This window comes from Patagioenas fasciata, chromosome 8 (assembly GCF_037038585.1).
Source record: "Patagioenas fasciata isolate bPatFas1 chromosome 8, bPatFas1.hap1, whole genome shotgun sequence".
NCBI classification, from domain to species: domain Eukaryota; kingdom Metazoa; phylum Chordata; class Aves; order Columbiformes; family Columbidae; genus Patagioenas; species Patagioenas fasciata.
In genome coordinates this window covers 26,664,994-26,680,810 of record NC_092527.1, presented here as the reverse complement: position 1 = coordinate 26,680,810, position 15,817 = coordinate 26,664,994, and the positions used below count along the sequence as shown (strand labels likewise).

The 15,817-nt window shown below is 38.0% G+C and overlaps 2 protein-coding genes across 14 annotated transcripts in view; one reads left to right on the top strand and one right to left on the bottom strand.

Annotated features, from left to right (window-relative positions):
- Positions 1-15,817, top strand: part of BLNK (B cell linker) — a 101,481-nt gene that overhangs the window by 399 nt on the left and 85,265 nt on the right. Inside the window, exons 2-3 of one of the 6 annotated variants that reach the window (XM_065843724.2) lie at positions 3,250-3,326; positions 8,725-8,787. In XM_065843724.2, coding sequence (XP_065699796.1) covers positions 3,276-3,326; positions 8,725-8,787 — 114 coding nt within the window. In that variant the 5' untranslated portion in view covers positions 3,250-3,275. Of the gene's footprint in view, positions 1-3,249; positions 3,327-3,614; positions 3,772-8,724; positions 8,788-15,817 lie in introns of those variants that run through there. The other 5 variants (XR_011740314.1, XM_065843727.2, XM_065843723.2 and 2 more) reach the window with 5 other exon arrangements.
- Positions 1-15,817, bottom strand: part of DNTT (DNA nucleotidylexotransferase) — a 151,795-nt gene that overhangs the window by 120,884 nt on the left and 15,094 nt on the right. The window lies entirely within an intron of this gene.

Genomic DNA, 15,817 nt, shown 5'->3' with positions numbered 1-15,817 from the left:
ATTGCTGATTTATATGAAATCGCAAATTGAGAAATTACTTTATGAAACTCCAAGGAGCTGTAGCCTGTAAAAATATGCCTCCTATGTGTCTTGCACATTCCAGACTGTAGGAAAAACATTCATTGAAATGTATATTGTAACAATGTGTTAACTCTGCTTTTATGTACAATTTACATATGATAATGACTTTCTATTTTCAGGTCAAATTACCTGGTGTGTAAAACATTAACTAAGATTCCTCTAAAATCTGCTAGTTCTTGAGCACTGGATGTCATTTGTGCTAAGGGATCCAGAAAAATGAAATTTCTAAATATACAGAATCAGATTTCTGCCTTTTTTTTTCTTTTTTTGAGAAGCAAAATTGTAAACAGTACAGATTAAGAGTGTTAATGCCCCCAGTTAGATACACATTTAAAATACCAGATTACACTCTGCACACGTATCCCAACACATCCATGCCAGATCAAGAGGCTCCAGGGATTATCCAGTAACAAGTAATCACAACCTGCCCATGGCTAGTACTGGTTCCTATTCAAGTCTACTTGAAAGTTATGTGTGGGCACCTGGCCATTTAGAAAGAAACAGTACCTGTGGCCTGTCTTTACCTGGTGGATTCTGGAAGCCTGAATATTCTGCTCAAGGAATCCCCCCCCCACACCGCCAATGTGTAATTCAAGTGCACCTACTTACTTGGATTGCCATGAAAGGTGATATACTGCATAGAGCAACTAGGTGCATGAGAGTACTGAGTTCAATTAGTAACAAAATCTGAGGACCTCCTAGCCAACAATTCTTGAAATAATGCCCTTGAGGGTAGTGGAAAGCAAGTACTTGACAATATTCTCCATTTTTGTTGTACACACTTTAGGAAAGAAAACCACAGCATTGGTCAAGCCAACATCAGTATCAGCATCATGAGACAAGCTGCAGGAGTCTCCCCATGAGTCTCCCCAGGTCCCTGTCTTTATTTTTTATTTTTTGTTGCCAAATCTGACTAAAACAAAAACGGCATAATATTTCTTTCAAGCTACAGTCCCTTTCAATGACCTGTGCTACAGGCCCTTTGGGAACACAAAGCTGAACATGACCTTCCCAAATAGATTTCTGTCTCACTCAGCAGAGTGAGGTGAACTACATAAACACTGGCCTCTTGAGAGCACTCTTCTGAGAATCCAGAATACAAAATTAAGGCAATGTCAACACAGGCAATGACTGGAGAATTAGCCAAAAGTTAGTGTTGGTGGAGAGCAGTAAGACAGAAACCAGGTGGTAAAACGGGGAGGCGTGGGCGCAGTAAGGTGGGCAGGGCAGAGCCTCAGCTCACACTGCAGACTACCATGTGTGCAATGACATAATGGCAGCCAGCAGCAAGGAGCAGTTCTTTGCATGCCAGTATTTCTGAAAATGCTGGTGGTCTGTTAGGTCATGGTCAGAAGAGGAGCAGGTACTGCTGGCAGCATGCACTGAACTGCAAAATTCTTAAAATGCTATTTTTAATCTGCCTTTGAGATGTTCTGAACTAGAACTGCTTACACCTACTCAGTAACCAAACTCAGCCTGTACTTCAGAAATAGCAGCATTGCTGTGCTTCACTTCATTCCTGTTTCATACCTGATATCATCTGTTATTTTGTTGTTTCCCCTAAGTAACCACTAAATTTGTAACTTGCACATCTCCCACCTGCCTGCTTCCCACCTCCACCATACACGAAGACCCTGCTACTGACACAATTACTTCTGCTCTCAGACTAGGCAAGCAAAACTTCTTAAGGAATAGATGCACCCCTCTCTTCAGGTCCTGCACACAGTCAAAGAGAGTATCACTCCCTCTTGTGATCCGGGGAGATGTTAACCCCCCTGGAACAACTCACAGCCAAAACACTATGAAATTCAACTCAACATACACAGCCATGCACTTAGAACTTATGCTGAGGAGGCAAAGTTTAAGTGGCATAGATTTCTATCTCAATTCTGGATTTCTGAAATACCAGGAGCTGAGTTTTGCCAGATTGAATGTTCTGCAAAGTCACAAAATTTAAGAGTATTCACTGGCAATAACTGACGTATCAGTCACTCTAACAGCAAAAATACACAAAGGAAAATTTGAAGGATAGCAGATGAGACACTTCAACTTAGCTGAAATCCATTTTAATCTTTGAACATGTGCCCCAAATCCTTTCTGCACTGGGAAATAAAACAGGAAGAATAACTGGAAAGCAGAATATAACATTCCTTGGTCTCTGGCCTTTTATGGAAGCTTTCATACTTCTCCTGTTGTGGTGACTCAGAAATGCTGAGCAAAATAATCTGGGTTTGTTTCAGCAGCTGCAGCTGCATCTTAGCAACTTTACTGCCCATTCTACAAAGCAATGATTCTCAAACTTTTCCCCCTTGCTCCATTTTAGCATATGCACCCCTCCCCCTTCTCCAGTTTAAAAATTACATGTGCTGCTCCTCTCAAGCTGGAAGTGTATTCTGTGTTAGAGGTGAAGAGGCAGAGAAGGGCTGTGAGTGGGACAGGGATGCAGCTCAGAGGAGGTGGCTGGACAGGGACGGGGGTGGGAAGGGGCAGAATTGCCAGTCCTGAGCCCCCTCTCAACATTAAGTGAGCCCCAGCCTCCATATCTCCCCAGTTTTCCTCCTTCTGCAGCCCAGGAATGATTCCTACCTGTGCCTGCCAAGTCTATTACACATCTCCCTCCTTAAAGGATAACAGTCATGGCTCCAAATTTGGAAATCATTGGTGTAACATATGTGATATATATCCATGCAGTGTATGTAGAAACCACATCCATCAAGTCCCTGAGTTCAAAATAATTGTAGACTGTGAGAATACCACGGAAGTGTTACACACTTGCCCCATTTCTGTATAGTTTCCTAGGTAGCTCACTTCTGACCAGTCAGAAAAGAGGATGCTGGACTAGATGACCTTATGATCTGACTCAGTAGAAGCATTTTATGTTAGCCCTACCTTTTGAAAAGATAATGTAGCACTGGAATGAATTTGTTGACAATTTGTTCTTCAGTAGTAATAATCATGGGGGTGGAGGGAAGAGACAAGAAAAATGAGGAAAAAAGAAAACAAACCCACACTTAGGATCATATATTGCCTTAGAGGGACTGAGGGTTTTATTTAAGCCCAAAAGTATGATGCCTGGCTTGACATAAAGAATGAAATTATATGTGACAGTATGGAAGTAAAAATTCTGCAACTGACCTCTTTTTTTTTTTTTCTGTCTAAACACCCCAGCACAGTATGTCAAAACTCACAAGTAAATGAAACACGATCTGAAGGCAGATCCGAGCAACTGGATCAAGGAGTTCAAGGTAGGCAAGAGAAAGCTATCACCAACTGCTTTTGTAATAGATATGAAAAATAGTTTCTATGTTTAAACTTCTACGCTTCTGATATATTTTATACACTGATTTTCAGCAGAAATTTAACTGATTTCAGTAACAGCAAATATTTGCATATGTTAATATAAAAAACTCAGTTTCCTCATACTGGAAAGATTCAGAAGAATACTGGTACTTCCTAAATTAGTCTTAATAGGCGTTCACTTTAAGTCAGCAAACAGGAAAAAAAGTTGCAAAAAGTACTTCCTCCTAGGATTTCTACAGCAGTTCAGTAGAAAACAGTGAAGCAACAGTTCAGTGTTGCTCATACTGGATCAAGTCCTTCTCACTGGATAGCAATATGGCCGCAAAACTACCTTCTCAAGAGGAATTTGAGAACTGGACAGCTTTTCAACTCGCGGAACTCCTAAGACAGGTACTGAATATATATGTAACATTTTAGACAGTCCAGTCTCCATTCAGCAAGCAGAAACTCTTGCTGGATTTATCTTTGAAAAACAGATACCTTATCCTACATCTAGCAGAGATATTCAAAAGTACTGAAAATAAGTTAGTCAGCAATAGTCACCCCCAATAACTCATTCTTATGAATATCGTGTGAGTTTCTTGGTGCTTTCCTGTTTTTTATAGAAATTTAATTCATGATAGAAGCTGTTAGCTAAGATCTCCTACATGGTAAATCACATAAAAATTTTCACTCACAGGGATATTTCTTATAATAGAAAAGGTATTTCATGCTCCAGTTTATTTCCTGCTGGGAAGAAATAACCATTTCACTGAAAGTGGGTCTTGACTTTATATTTGCATATTGCTTTAAAATTTACAGCTTGTCAATAAGAATCTACTGTTCACCTTTGCTCCTCAATGCATATATACCCACAGTAGTTGCAAGATGTTGCTTAAGTTTAAGATGCTGGAGCTTTTTCTTTTTTTAATCGTTTCTTTGCTTGTACCTTTCCTAGTCTTGAAGCGTCATTTCTAGTATAATTAAAATAACCTAAATTGCACAAAATATTCCAAGCTTGTCTTCAGTCACCCTTTCATTAGTTGAATAATTTCCTCTCATTTCAATATCAGCTTTTTCCTTGTAACTTACTGAATGCTATGACTTGGGTTTTACACTTCTACGTGCAACTTACACAATAAAGTCCATTCACTGCATTTTGATATATAGTCTCATTTTACATCCTTTCAGGTTTTTTTTAATGCAAGTTTCTCTATATAATTTTATATGTAGGAGTTTTCTGTCTTGCGTTCATCCTACTTCTAACTGGGGAAGCACAGATCTTTTCCACTACCTGCTTTACACCAACAGTGAGATTTTGTTGTCATTAAGGTTCCTCATCCTTCTCAACTGAAGGAGCATACTTTTTTCAAGGAAAATAATACAGAATTAAAGTGTTTCTGCAAGACTTTCATTTGTATCCAGGTAAAAAGCAGACCAAATTTTAAAACATTTCTTTTTTTATTATTATTTTTCCCTTTTGCCTTGTGTATAAATACATATGCCCATGCCTGTACAACTAAAACAAACAAAAAAAAACACCCCCACACCACCACACAGATTTGCAAATTTACAATGCAGATGTGTCACAGGTGGACCATTGTCCCTATGTTTGAGAAAGCTAATCTGTTTCATGGAATTAATTCATACCATTATGCTAATGTATCAGCTAAACTGCAAACTTACTGCTGTGAACAGCTACTCAGAGGATTAATTATCTCAAAGCCTTTCAGCTTAAAGGAAATCAGACTAATTAATAGAAGATATAATGATTTTAAGGTACCCTGTAATTCTAGAGCAGAATACAACACACAGAATTAATAGCAATTGTTGAACAATTCAAAGGCTTCCAGGGAGACTTCAGCAGGCACGTCATTACTCCTGGTTTCATATTGTTAAGAGAGGCTCTTCCAACTTTATAAAAAGCTGTTAATGCCTATGCTTACTCCCACATCACTGATTAAAGAGGCTAAGTAATCTAATTACTACAGTATAACCAGCATTAAGTACCTTGCCATTTTAAGTATCAGAAACTAGCACAGCTAAGTAGCAGCCATGTGCCTGCAGCCACCACAAACAGACCTGTTCAGCTCCTGCTATCAGAGCCTGAGCACCAGGTACTGCTGCCCTTTCCACAGTCAGCCAGCATGCTGGAGGCTCTGCCAGATCCCCCCCCCTCCCCAAGACCACACATGCATATACATGAACCCTCAAGTAATGCTGTTAAGGTTGCAGAAAGAAGCATTCAATGTTAAAAGTGCCAAAAGCGGGATTACCCCTATAACCTGGATTTGCCCCTTTTAACAGACATGATAGCCTGTGATCACTTCTTTGTATCCTATCTTTTCCATTAATAAAAAACTGCCTCTTTCAACACAGAGAAGCCTTTATGTTTTGGGCACTGCTCTGGACCGTTACAGAAATTGTAAGGTACACAAGGCCAGGGTTTGCTGAAAGAGACAGAATGAATTCATGGCCATGCGGATTCAATTCTGCCTTAAAATATCAGATTGTGTCACTGTCCCAACTCAGCATTTTTACCTGAAGCCATGGAAGTCACCCAGAAAAAAATACAACATTTTCTGAGTGTGTGACTTTAAATTCCAGGCTCTGATTTGCAGAAGTGGTGAGAGGTGAAGTTGTAACCACAGTGGCAGTTCTGCTCAAAAAGTAAAAGTGCCAAAATATCACATATGCAAACACACATGTATATCTCACAGATTCTAAATAGCTCTAGTGAGTCATCCAAAGCCACTGGATACTATATGAGTTTATTTCCCAAGCACCTCAACCCCACTTACTAATAGAGTTTTGATCTCACAGGGTGGTCTTAGCAAATCCAGTTAATGTTTCTGAAGCACTTGGACAGTAAAAAGACTGTTTTAGAGCAGCTCAGTACAAGACAAAGAAATGTCATTCCAAGTTCAGAGAAGGCTTGAATGCTGTGCAGTACAGGTGTACAAGACAGACAAGCAGTGAGCACTGAACAGAGTGTGGTATATTGAACACCAGGAAATTCCTGTCAGCTTTTATGTGCTCTGACTGTGTCTTCTAGAAGAGGTATATCTGAAGAAAGCATATGTGCATGTGTACAGTGCAATCTTGGCATTTCTTTAACTTTGCAGACCTGATGTTTCCAAAACAGATGTGTGTCATAAGTACACAAGTTATTAACCAGCCATTCTGCAAAACGTTTTCAGCCTCACAAAAGGCATTTTGTATAAAATCAATAACATCATTACTAAAAAAATAATTAACCCTATTGATTTTGCTTTTTCCTCATAAAATATTGAGGATGATAATGGAAGCCTGCTATTCATGCACATAGGCCCCTGGTTTGTTTCATCTACATTTTAATTGCCACAGCACTGAGATATATACTGGAACAGGCTGCCCAGGGAGGTTGTGGAGTCTCCTTCCCTGGAGACATTCAAAACCCACCTGGACATGTTCCTGTGCGACCTCACCTAGGCGTTCCTGCTCCAGCAGGGGGATTGGACTGGATGATCTTTTGAGGTCCCTTCCAATCCCAAACATACTGTGATACTGTGATTCCATGGTGCATTCAGAGTTTACCTACTTACCCTCCATTAGCCACATAGCCTCATCCCTCTCCTCAGTACTGACCTTAATGCTACGGACTTAGTGTATTTTTAAGAAAATGAAAGGCTCAGTGGTCACTAAACACCAGTAGAGACACATCTGTTTGTCTGACAAGGTAATGATGTATGAAGATCAAATTTTCCCTTACACAAAAGGTACATGCTTGATTAATAGCATAAGGCAAAGCACAAACGCAGCTCATCAGAGCCAATAACTGGGTATAGAACCAATAGTTAGAAAAAGATAGGCAAAAGCCCAAAGCAGAAACTGTGTATTACCTTGATTCTTTGCCTTTACAGCAACACCAGTGCAGCTGATGACAAATTAACATATCCCACAAACAAGCATTGGTCCAACACCTACAGCAACCCTCTCCTTTGAATTCTGATTTATTCTTTATTGCAAATAAGCAGCATTCTGCCCAATATAGTATAAAAGAACAATTTATAAACTCAGAGCTTGAAATAATGGCTTACAGGCCAAAAAGAGAGTCTGAATATATGTCGAAGCATGACACTTTGGTATCAAAATGTAGATAAGATACACTTTCAAAATTTCTAAGTGCCATCAGTTTTAAATCTTCTAGAAGCAAATAATTACATTAGAAAATCCATACAAATATTTATCTGATAATAATTTATTTTCACTAATATTCCTCTTTTCGAGTCTGAGTAGGTCATTACTGCTACAGGAAATTACAGCTAAGTGTTACAAACATGAACATTGATTTCAAGAATGGTACATTTTTAAATAAAGTATTCCATACAGTATCTCAAATTGAAAGGGACCCATAAGAATCATCAAGTTCAACTTGCTGTTCCTCACAGGACTACTTAGAACTAAATCAGAAGATTTCTAGATTTTTTTCCCACTTTTCATATGTAAGAGTGCAATTTCTTGGAAAAGCCAGGCTGAAACATCAGTGTAACTTCTAGGACATCTTCATCCCTGCTCCATTCCTTACTGCTTTTTGATAAAGGAACTCCAATATGCCTTTTTTTTTTTTTTTTTCAAAATTGCTATTTAGTTTCTGTCATAGAGAGATACTACTTCGGGACATTCCTGTTTCATTTTAATTTACAATGAACACCATCTTTCTTAAAAAACACCACAACCACAATCACGTTACAGAAAAGAAATCCTGTTTCTGAACCTGAATTCTTCCCAGCAATGCCCATCTCTCCCAGGAACTGCACGACAAACCTGGTCCAATCATCTGGTGCTGAAGCCAAACAGCAGCCAGTGCCTACAGAGGGCTGGTAAACAGGCGTGTAACAGAGTTTTTTCTCTTACAGTCTTCATTTTCCAGCAGTCAAGGATGTAACCATTTCCTGAGCTGATGGCACAACTACTGATGGCAGCTTTGACATGAGTCCTTTTAACCTATTTCTAATGCTGGCCTTCTCTTATCCCACAACAATTAAAGTTCCACAGTTTATTTCTGTTAGGCTCCTTGTTACATTTAGGTTGCATTTGATGCTTCATAGCTTCCTCTTGTCTACTCCATTCATGATTTTATCAGCCCTTGTCCCCTATAAACTTTCTTCCTACAAAAGAGGTAATATTCTGTCTTCTCTTTTGTGGAAGTCACTGCCTATTCCTAAGCATAACTGTTACTCTGCCCAATATTCTTTTTCTAATTATCCATGCCAAATCTTACAAACACTTTCACAACCCCAAATATTTGAATGAGGAATATTAGTTTGTTTAGAAACATCAAGTTTCATACTATTGTAATCATTCTATTTTTTCTCACCTCAGTTTGGAATGCCTGAATCTGCTGTGGTTGTGGAAAAACTGGGCATGAATGGATCTCATTTCTTGGTAAGCAAATATTTCATAAGAGGCATCATTCAAGCATATTTCAGCATATGGCTTGTATTCCTTACAGTGCCAGGAAATAATCTGACATTTTCCCTTGTGCACACTTCATCAATTGTTCTGATTTCTCATATTAGTAGATTGATTCACATCTTGAACTCCTGGAATCCATAACGTAATATAAATCCCAGCCAGCACTTCTCCTGCTCCAATGAAAGTGGAGATATGTAGAATCGGCTATTAGCACACAACGGTGGCAGGGAATGTCTCATGAAATATGACTTAGAGGGGTTTGGGTTTTTTTTAATAAAATATATATTTTAAAGCCATTATGTAAAAGCTTTTTCACAAAACTTGGATGATTAAGAATATTTACTAGCACAGAATTCTACATTACTTTTACAATAAAAGTTTACAGATACCAGGAATAATGTCTGAAAAATTCTGATAACTTCCTTTGTTGACCTCTGTATAATTTTTCACATAAGTGTGTGGTTAATTGATTGCAACTAATTAAAAGAGGAATAGAATAACACCTTGAACTGGGGTGATTCCTCTACCACTAATTCCATTTGTGTAGCTATTACAGTAAAAGATCTTTAAGATCTATTTTAAAGCTGAAATAATTGTTCTAATATATTTATGCACTGCAGAGGAATTATGTTTGCTTGGCACTTCATTGCTCAACAAAGCTGTTTCCTGGATGCATCAGCAGTGGTATCTGCTGTTTATGTTAACAAGGGCTCCAGTCCTGCAAAGTGATTCATTAGACTGCAACTACTGAGGGGCATGCAGGTTTGATTTGTTTAAAACCTCACGGCTACAGAGTAAAATCAAGCTTTACTAACAATTCATGCTACCATAGTAAGGCTAATGAAGCTGCTGAATACAGACTGATTCCTGTCCCATTCACATAGTACTAATCGAATCACCAAAGGTGCGGCAGTTTCCATTGCTAGATGAGACAGAGCAAAGATAAAGACAAGGGTGATTGCATTGGCTGCTTCTGCTTGCTGCGAGTAAAACTGTACAGCAGCAGTGGAAAAGGATATGAGAAGTCTTCAGTCATTAGAGGTAACCTACTCAAAACTAGAAGTGAAAAAAGGGAAACAATTAATGATTTTTGGTGATGGTCTGCTATACAAAATTTTGAAAAAGCAATATGATTAAAAATGAAAGCGTTTACTAGCATGTTCTCCAAACTATGTACTCTCTTTAACACATCTTTAAAGACTATTCTGCACTGCAGAAAGCCTGGCAGTATATGTGTGATACAATGAGCAACATCCATTTTTGATGGCATTATAGAAAAAATGAGACAGGTCTTGCACACCAGTAGTAACCTTCCTACAGCTCTCATGTGTTAATTGAATTGTTCAGTAGCATTGTCAACATGATAAATCTATAATAAGGTATGCTTGAAACAGAATTAATTAATTATGACAATACTAAAAAAATAACTATTTAGGAACCTACCTGTATTTTGCAATCATTAATAGCAATATTTGAGTAACTACAAGATGCTGTTCTCCTATGTACAAGCTAATATGTGTATTCACTTCTAAGTAATTAAATCAATAGTGTATTTTTTTATTCCAAGCTCCTAGCTTAGTATACAAGAAATCTATACCATTCCAGGAATGAAAAGTTCCTTCTCTGTTACAAGGTGTCTGATTTAGAAAGCACACCCTGAGCAGATCCAGCTTAACAATACACAGTGGAATAACCAGATGGCAAAGGACACACTTCCGCTCAGAAGTGTCATAGCACTGACACCTTAACCATATTTTGCACAGGCTTTTTGTGTTATTGAGATATGCCAACATTTGGAGAAGTAACTCTCCTCTAGGGCTGCCCACACTGGAAGGTACATTTCCTGGAAAGCAACACGTGCAGCCAGCGTGCTGTGTGTTTATCACAGCACATAACCGCCAACACACCTGATGTCCATTTGTGTCCTGTGAGGACACTTCACCTTCTTAATTTTTCCAAAGAAATAATGTTGTCAAAAGTTGGGGAAACACTGCAAAAAAAGAATTATGCTAAAGCTCACTAACATTTGACTAACACAAAACCTCTTAAGGAGCCTTTCTGCACAACATGTCCTTCCTGTCAAATGTGAATTAAATTTCATTTGAAAGTGAATCAGATGGATTTATCAATACCAAAGTCTTTTTGAAGTTTTAAATGTTCGAAGTCAAGTCATGCAGGCACCATAGCCACATAATAAGTTAGCCATACCTTAAATCAATTTTGACTGGTTTCAGAATAGAAATCATCAACATTTATACGGTTGTTTCTTTGAGTATTTCTTGTCCTCAAGTGGATAAGAGTCACTTTTATAGTAATATCATACTGTTTTATTTAAGGAAAAAAAAAAAAATCAAAATTCTCCTTTATAGTAAACAATACATGTGCTTTTTAAAATTTAGAAGTAATAGCTCTTCCTTTTCACTTCTGTGGAATCTAACAATGCAAAAAGGTGGTATATTAGAACAGAAGTGTACTGCAGTTTCAATTTTTATCAATAGTGCTATACTTGTGATGTTATTCAATATGCAGGTCACATCTGAATGATGCCAATCTAGTCCTTATGTGCAGATCAGCATTTAGCCACAGCTGCGTTGCACAGAGAATATTAAATTCTCTCTTGCTTTTTCATGTCTGAACTTGCTACACTGTACTCTGCTTCTCAGTTCCCTCTAAGAGTAGATTGCTTGTTTGATGTTATTTAAAAATTCTGTTTTGAATTCCTAGTGACTGATTGAAAAAGACATTTTTTTTAAAAGTGAATTTTTACTTGAACCTGAGAACTAAAAAAAAGGCACTTTCTTATTGGATTTGTGTATAGAAATTTACCAGAAGAAATCTCAAACATAGCAAAATGGTCAGACACTGATTCCACTGATTCCTTCTTTGATGTATTTCTTCTCTTTCTTGCTGTCTCAAAATGTGTTTTGAATCACATGACTGGAATATGAGTGCGTTGGAGAAAAACAGTCCCATTTTCTTCACAGTACACTACTGTTTGGGTTTTTTTTGTTTGGGATTTTGTTGTTGTTTTTGTTGGTTGGGGGCAGGGGGGACGGACAGACACAGGGAGGGTAATATTTAGAGAGTGGAATCTATGTCTTCCTGTGGGAGATTTGTGCCTCCCTGCAAGCACAAAACACTGTCAGAGCTTGCCAGGTTCAACTCACCGAGGCTGTACTTTCACATTAATTTATGGCAGCACCGCTAGTGAGAAGAAGCAACCACCATCTCACTCAGATGTTCCCTCTCACCCCTGCAATGCAGCAGCTTCAGACAGGAAAGGACCAGAACCACATCTCCTTTCTCTAGTGACCACAGTGACGGAACACACCACACCTAGAGCTCCTCTGTTGATATGTCAGTGCTGCAGAGTCCCACAAGACCTAAACCCCTTCCTCACTTTCAGATAACAGAGTGTTTCCCAATAGTGCAAATGGTATTTTAGCAGCACAGGGTAGGGGAATAGGTGCAAGGAGAGGTTAAAACTGGTTTTGGCTGCTTGGATATCTGCTAAGAAGGAGCTAATGAGCATCAGGTTCTCTTCAATTGTATCTGACATCCATACCTGTATACTTAGTTTTACAAATAAAATTTGGACCCTGGATGCCTTCAGTGTCGGGGTGGGGGGAGGGAAGTTTTCTAGGTCCTACATAAACAACAAAAAAAAAGAAAATCTAACAAAAAATTCAAATCTTATCAGAAATAAAAAGCTTGCTGAATACTTCTTTATAATTTAATTCCTCCAGGAAACAGCAAACAAACAAACAAAAATAATAAAAAAATAAAAAAACAAACAAACAACCTTCTTGCAGTGTTTCCGCCAATACTAAGCAAGCATGGGAAGCCTGCATATGGGTGAGGTCCAGTGACACATGATGCAAGTTACAGGTACTGTTGAGACACACTCTCAGGGTGGCTGTTGACAACTAAACGTCACAATTCTATAGCCAGGGTTTAATAGTATACCACTTATCTCAGAAAGCCATAAGAAAAGCCTTTTTTTCTTAAGTAACACAAAACCTCAATATTAACCTTTAGGGATACCCAAGTGTTTTGTGTGAGCAGAAGTTACATAGGCGTTGTTTGTACTGCCTTCGGCAGCACACAGGATCCTCACAGCAAAAAACAATTGCTCAGCAGTGAAAAGTGGTGTTACAAAAATACACATTTTTCAGCTGCAAAACATGATTAAGGCCATGCATTAATTTAATTGGCTTTTTGCAGCTGCTATTCCTCTGACACTCCTATTCACATCTATCTACCATCTAGCACATACCCCCTCCACTTCCCCCATTACACTTTGCAGGGGCTGTGCCCCTCTTTAACCCCTTTCCCTTTATACACCCTTGCCATAGGTGCCTTTTAACACTTAGTGCTTTACTGCTGCTTGGCTTTTAGCCAGGCTTCTCCTTCCCTTTTCTCCTCAGTTAGGCCCTACTGTTCATGAAAAGAAATTTCTTCTGCTGACTTTTCTCATTGATTTGCAGTCCTATCAGCTTTCCTCATTTCCATCCTTTTCAGCTGTAGAGGTTCACAGCTGAGCTGCCTCGGATATGAAAGGTGTGTTGCTTCTTGGTTTGTTGTTTTTTTGTTTTATGTTTTTTTTTTTTCAGATACACCTTCATTTCCAGGTATTTCTACATGTTCTGCCTCTCTTTGTCAATGAAGAGCCTAGATAGTGGTAGGAGCTGGGCACCTTAAGAGCCTGAACTCTTGTGCATAGAGAAGCGGACTCTGCTCCTATCCCTACAGGATATGCTTTACAGACTGTGAAAACACTGTTAAAACAAAGCTGTTTAAAATCAAGTTTTCTCAGAACTGAAGATAGTTTCCCGTCAGAGGAGATGGATGCAAAACATTAAAATGGAGGGCAGAAAATGTAACAAAGAGCAGAGAAGTGCGATCCCTGCCCCTCAGCAGTTCTTGCAGAGCAATGAAAAGGAACCACCAGCAAGGAGACCAGTAGCAACAGCTTCCTAGGTCACCCTGAACACCGGCTGCCATCAGGCAGGGAGGGGAAAGTTTGATTCTGTTTCTTGCTGTTTCTAACTAAATAGGAAACTCTTTCTTATAGTAAAATCATAGGTACTTAGAGTCACTTAAAAAAAAAAAAAAAAAGGAAAATGGTAAGAACACAAATTCTGTTAACCATATAAAGTAGGTAGAATAAAAGAGTGACCTTAAAGACACAAGGGCTAAAAGGGAGATATTTTACAGCTTAGTGCACCTGCCCCTTATCAATCATCTTCAATTCAGGAGTAAGGTACAAGGGCATTACATATTTATGTATCTTCAACAAAGCGTAAGGAATCTGTAAAGTATGAACAAAATTTGCATATTTATCCTTATTCTTCAAAAAGAAAACAAAATAGAATCATGAAGACACATCACTGAATATAGATTTAATTTCTGAAATTTAGAGTACCATGAAGTTACACATCAGATGTGCATACTGATAACACAAGTGATTGATTTCAAAATATATTATTATTAGTGAAGAAAACACTAAAAACAAAATCTCAGACTAAGATACAAAGTCAAACTGTTATCACCAGATTCCCATGAACATTAGCTTAGAAACTTGTATCCAATCATTTTGGATTACTTTCCTGCTAAATACTATCAAATATCTCAAAATCAATTTAATAAAAAACTGTCTAAGGACATCTAGCAATGTAATGCTGTAGTAAGTAATACTGAGCCACTGCAGAAGTATTCATTGCAGGAATGGCCCCTTCATTTTTTCTGTAACAGAAGAACATTTCTATTCATATTCCAAATGCCGTTGCCAGAAATGGTTTGAACATAAATACGTTTGTTTTATGCAGTAGCTGTGAATGATGGGAAGTGCTTGTCTGCTTTCTAGTCTATAAGCTCTGGCACACAACAATCCACTCAAAATCTAAATGTCATATTATTCATAATTACATTAAATATGGATTAAAGGAAAAGCGTTTGATGCAGATTTCTTTGTTCTCAAAATTTACTGATAATTTTAAATGTTATTAAAATATCCTTCAAGTTTTGTGGACCTTTCAAATTCAAGGAACATGAAAAAGAATGAGAAGTTGAGGAAATTTAAGCCATCGTGTCATGGTTTCCAACACCGACTTTCTAAGCCCCAAGCTAAAAAACAGAAAAACTGCACATAGTCTCAGAATTTCCAATTCCAAACTCCCTCTTATTTCTGCTTTATTCAAATATCCCAATTATATAAATGCACCCCCCTTTCAGATCATTTTAGGAAATTGTCTTTAGACACAACTCATGATTTGAAGTATCTTCATTTTGGGTGCCTTTATACTCTTTCCAAAAATCAGGAGCTTTTACAATGCATGCAAGATGGAACTTCACAATACTAATGCCTAAAATCATTAGTCATTTTTAAAAATCTAGCCAGAAACAATAATCACTCTCCCATTGTTAAATACCAGCTGCTAACCATCTCAATCTTCTAGAATCCCTAAAATGTCACAATTTAGTCCCTGTGTTTTCATATTAGCTGTTTCCAATACAGGGCTATAAGACTCCTAACTCTCCACTCCTTATTTTATGCTTGAAAAGGCAGGTGAATGTGGGAAGCTGACACAAAAATGTCAAGTTCACTTTTTCATTGTTTATCTTCCATACACGACTGATCTTAAAAAATAAAAATAAAAATAATCAGTAGGCAAAGGCATATTGTAAGTTACATAAAGATTATTTAATGAAGTAATAAGTATGGGCGAGCAAGTCCCACAGGAAGTCAGCAAAATATCTCAAGCAGAGAAGACAAGAAGTGTTGTCTTCTTCCAATACATACTTTCCTTATTAAAAGGATTTACACATACATATGCATATATAAGAATGGACCAAATTTACAATTACATGCTGATAACTGGAGCTCTAGCAACACAAAGCTATCAAACTAGACAGTTACAAGACAGTCTTGTCTGCGTTTGTCGGAACATCACTCGAGATCGAGCATAGTTGGAAAGCACTGGCCAACTGTGTCTTGTAG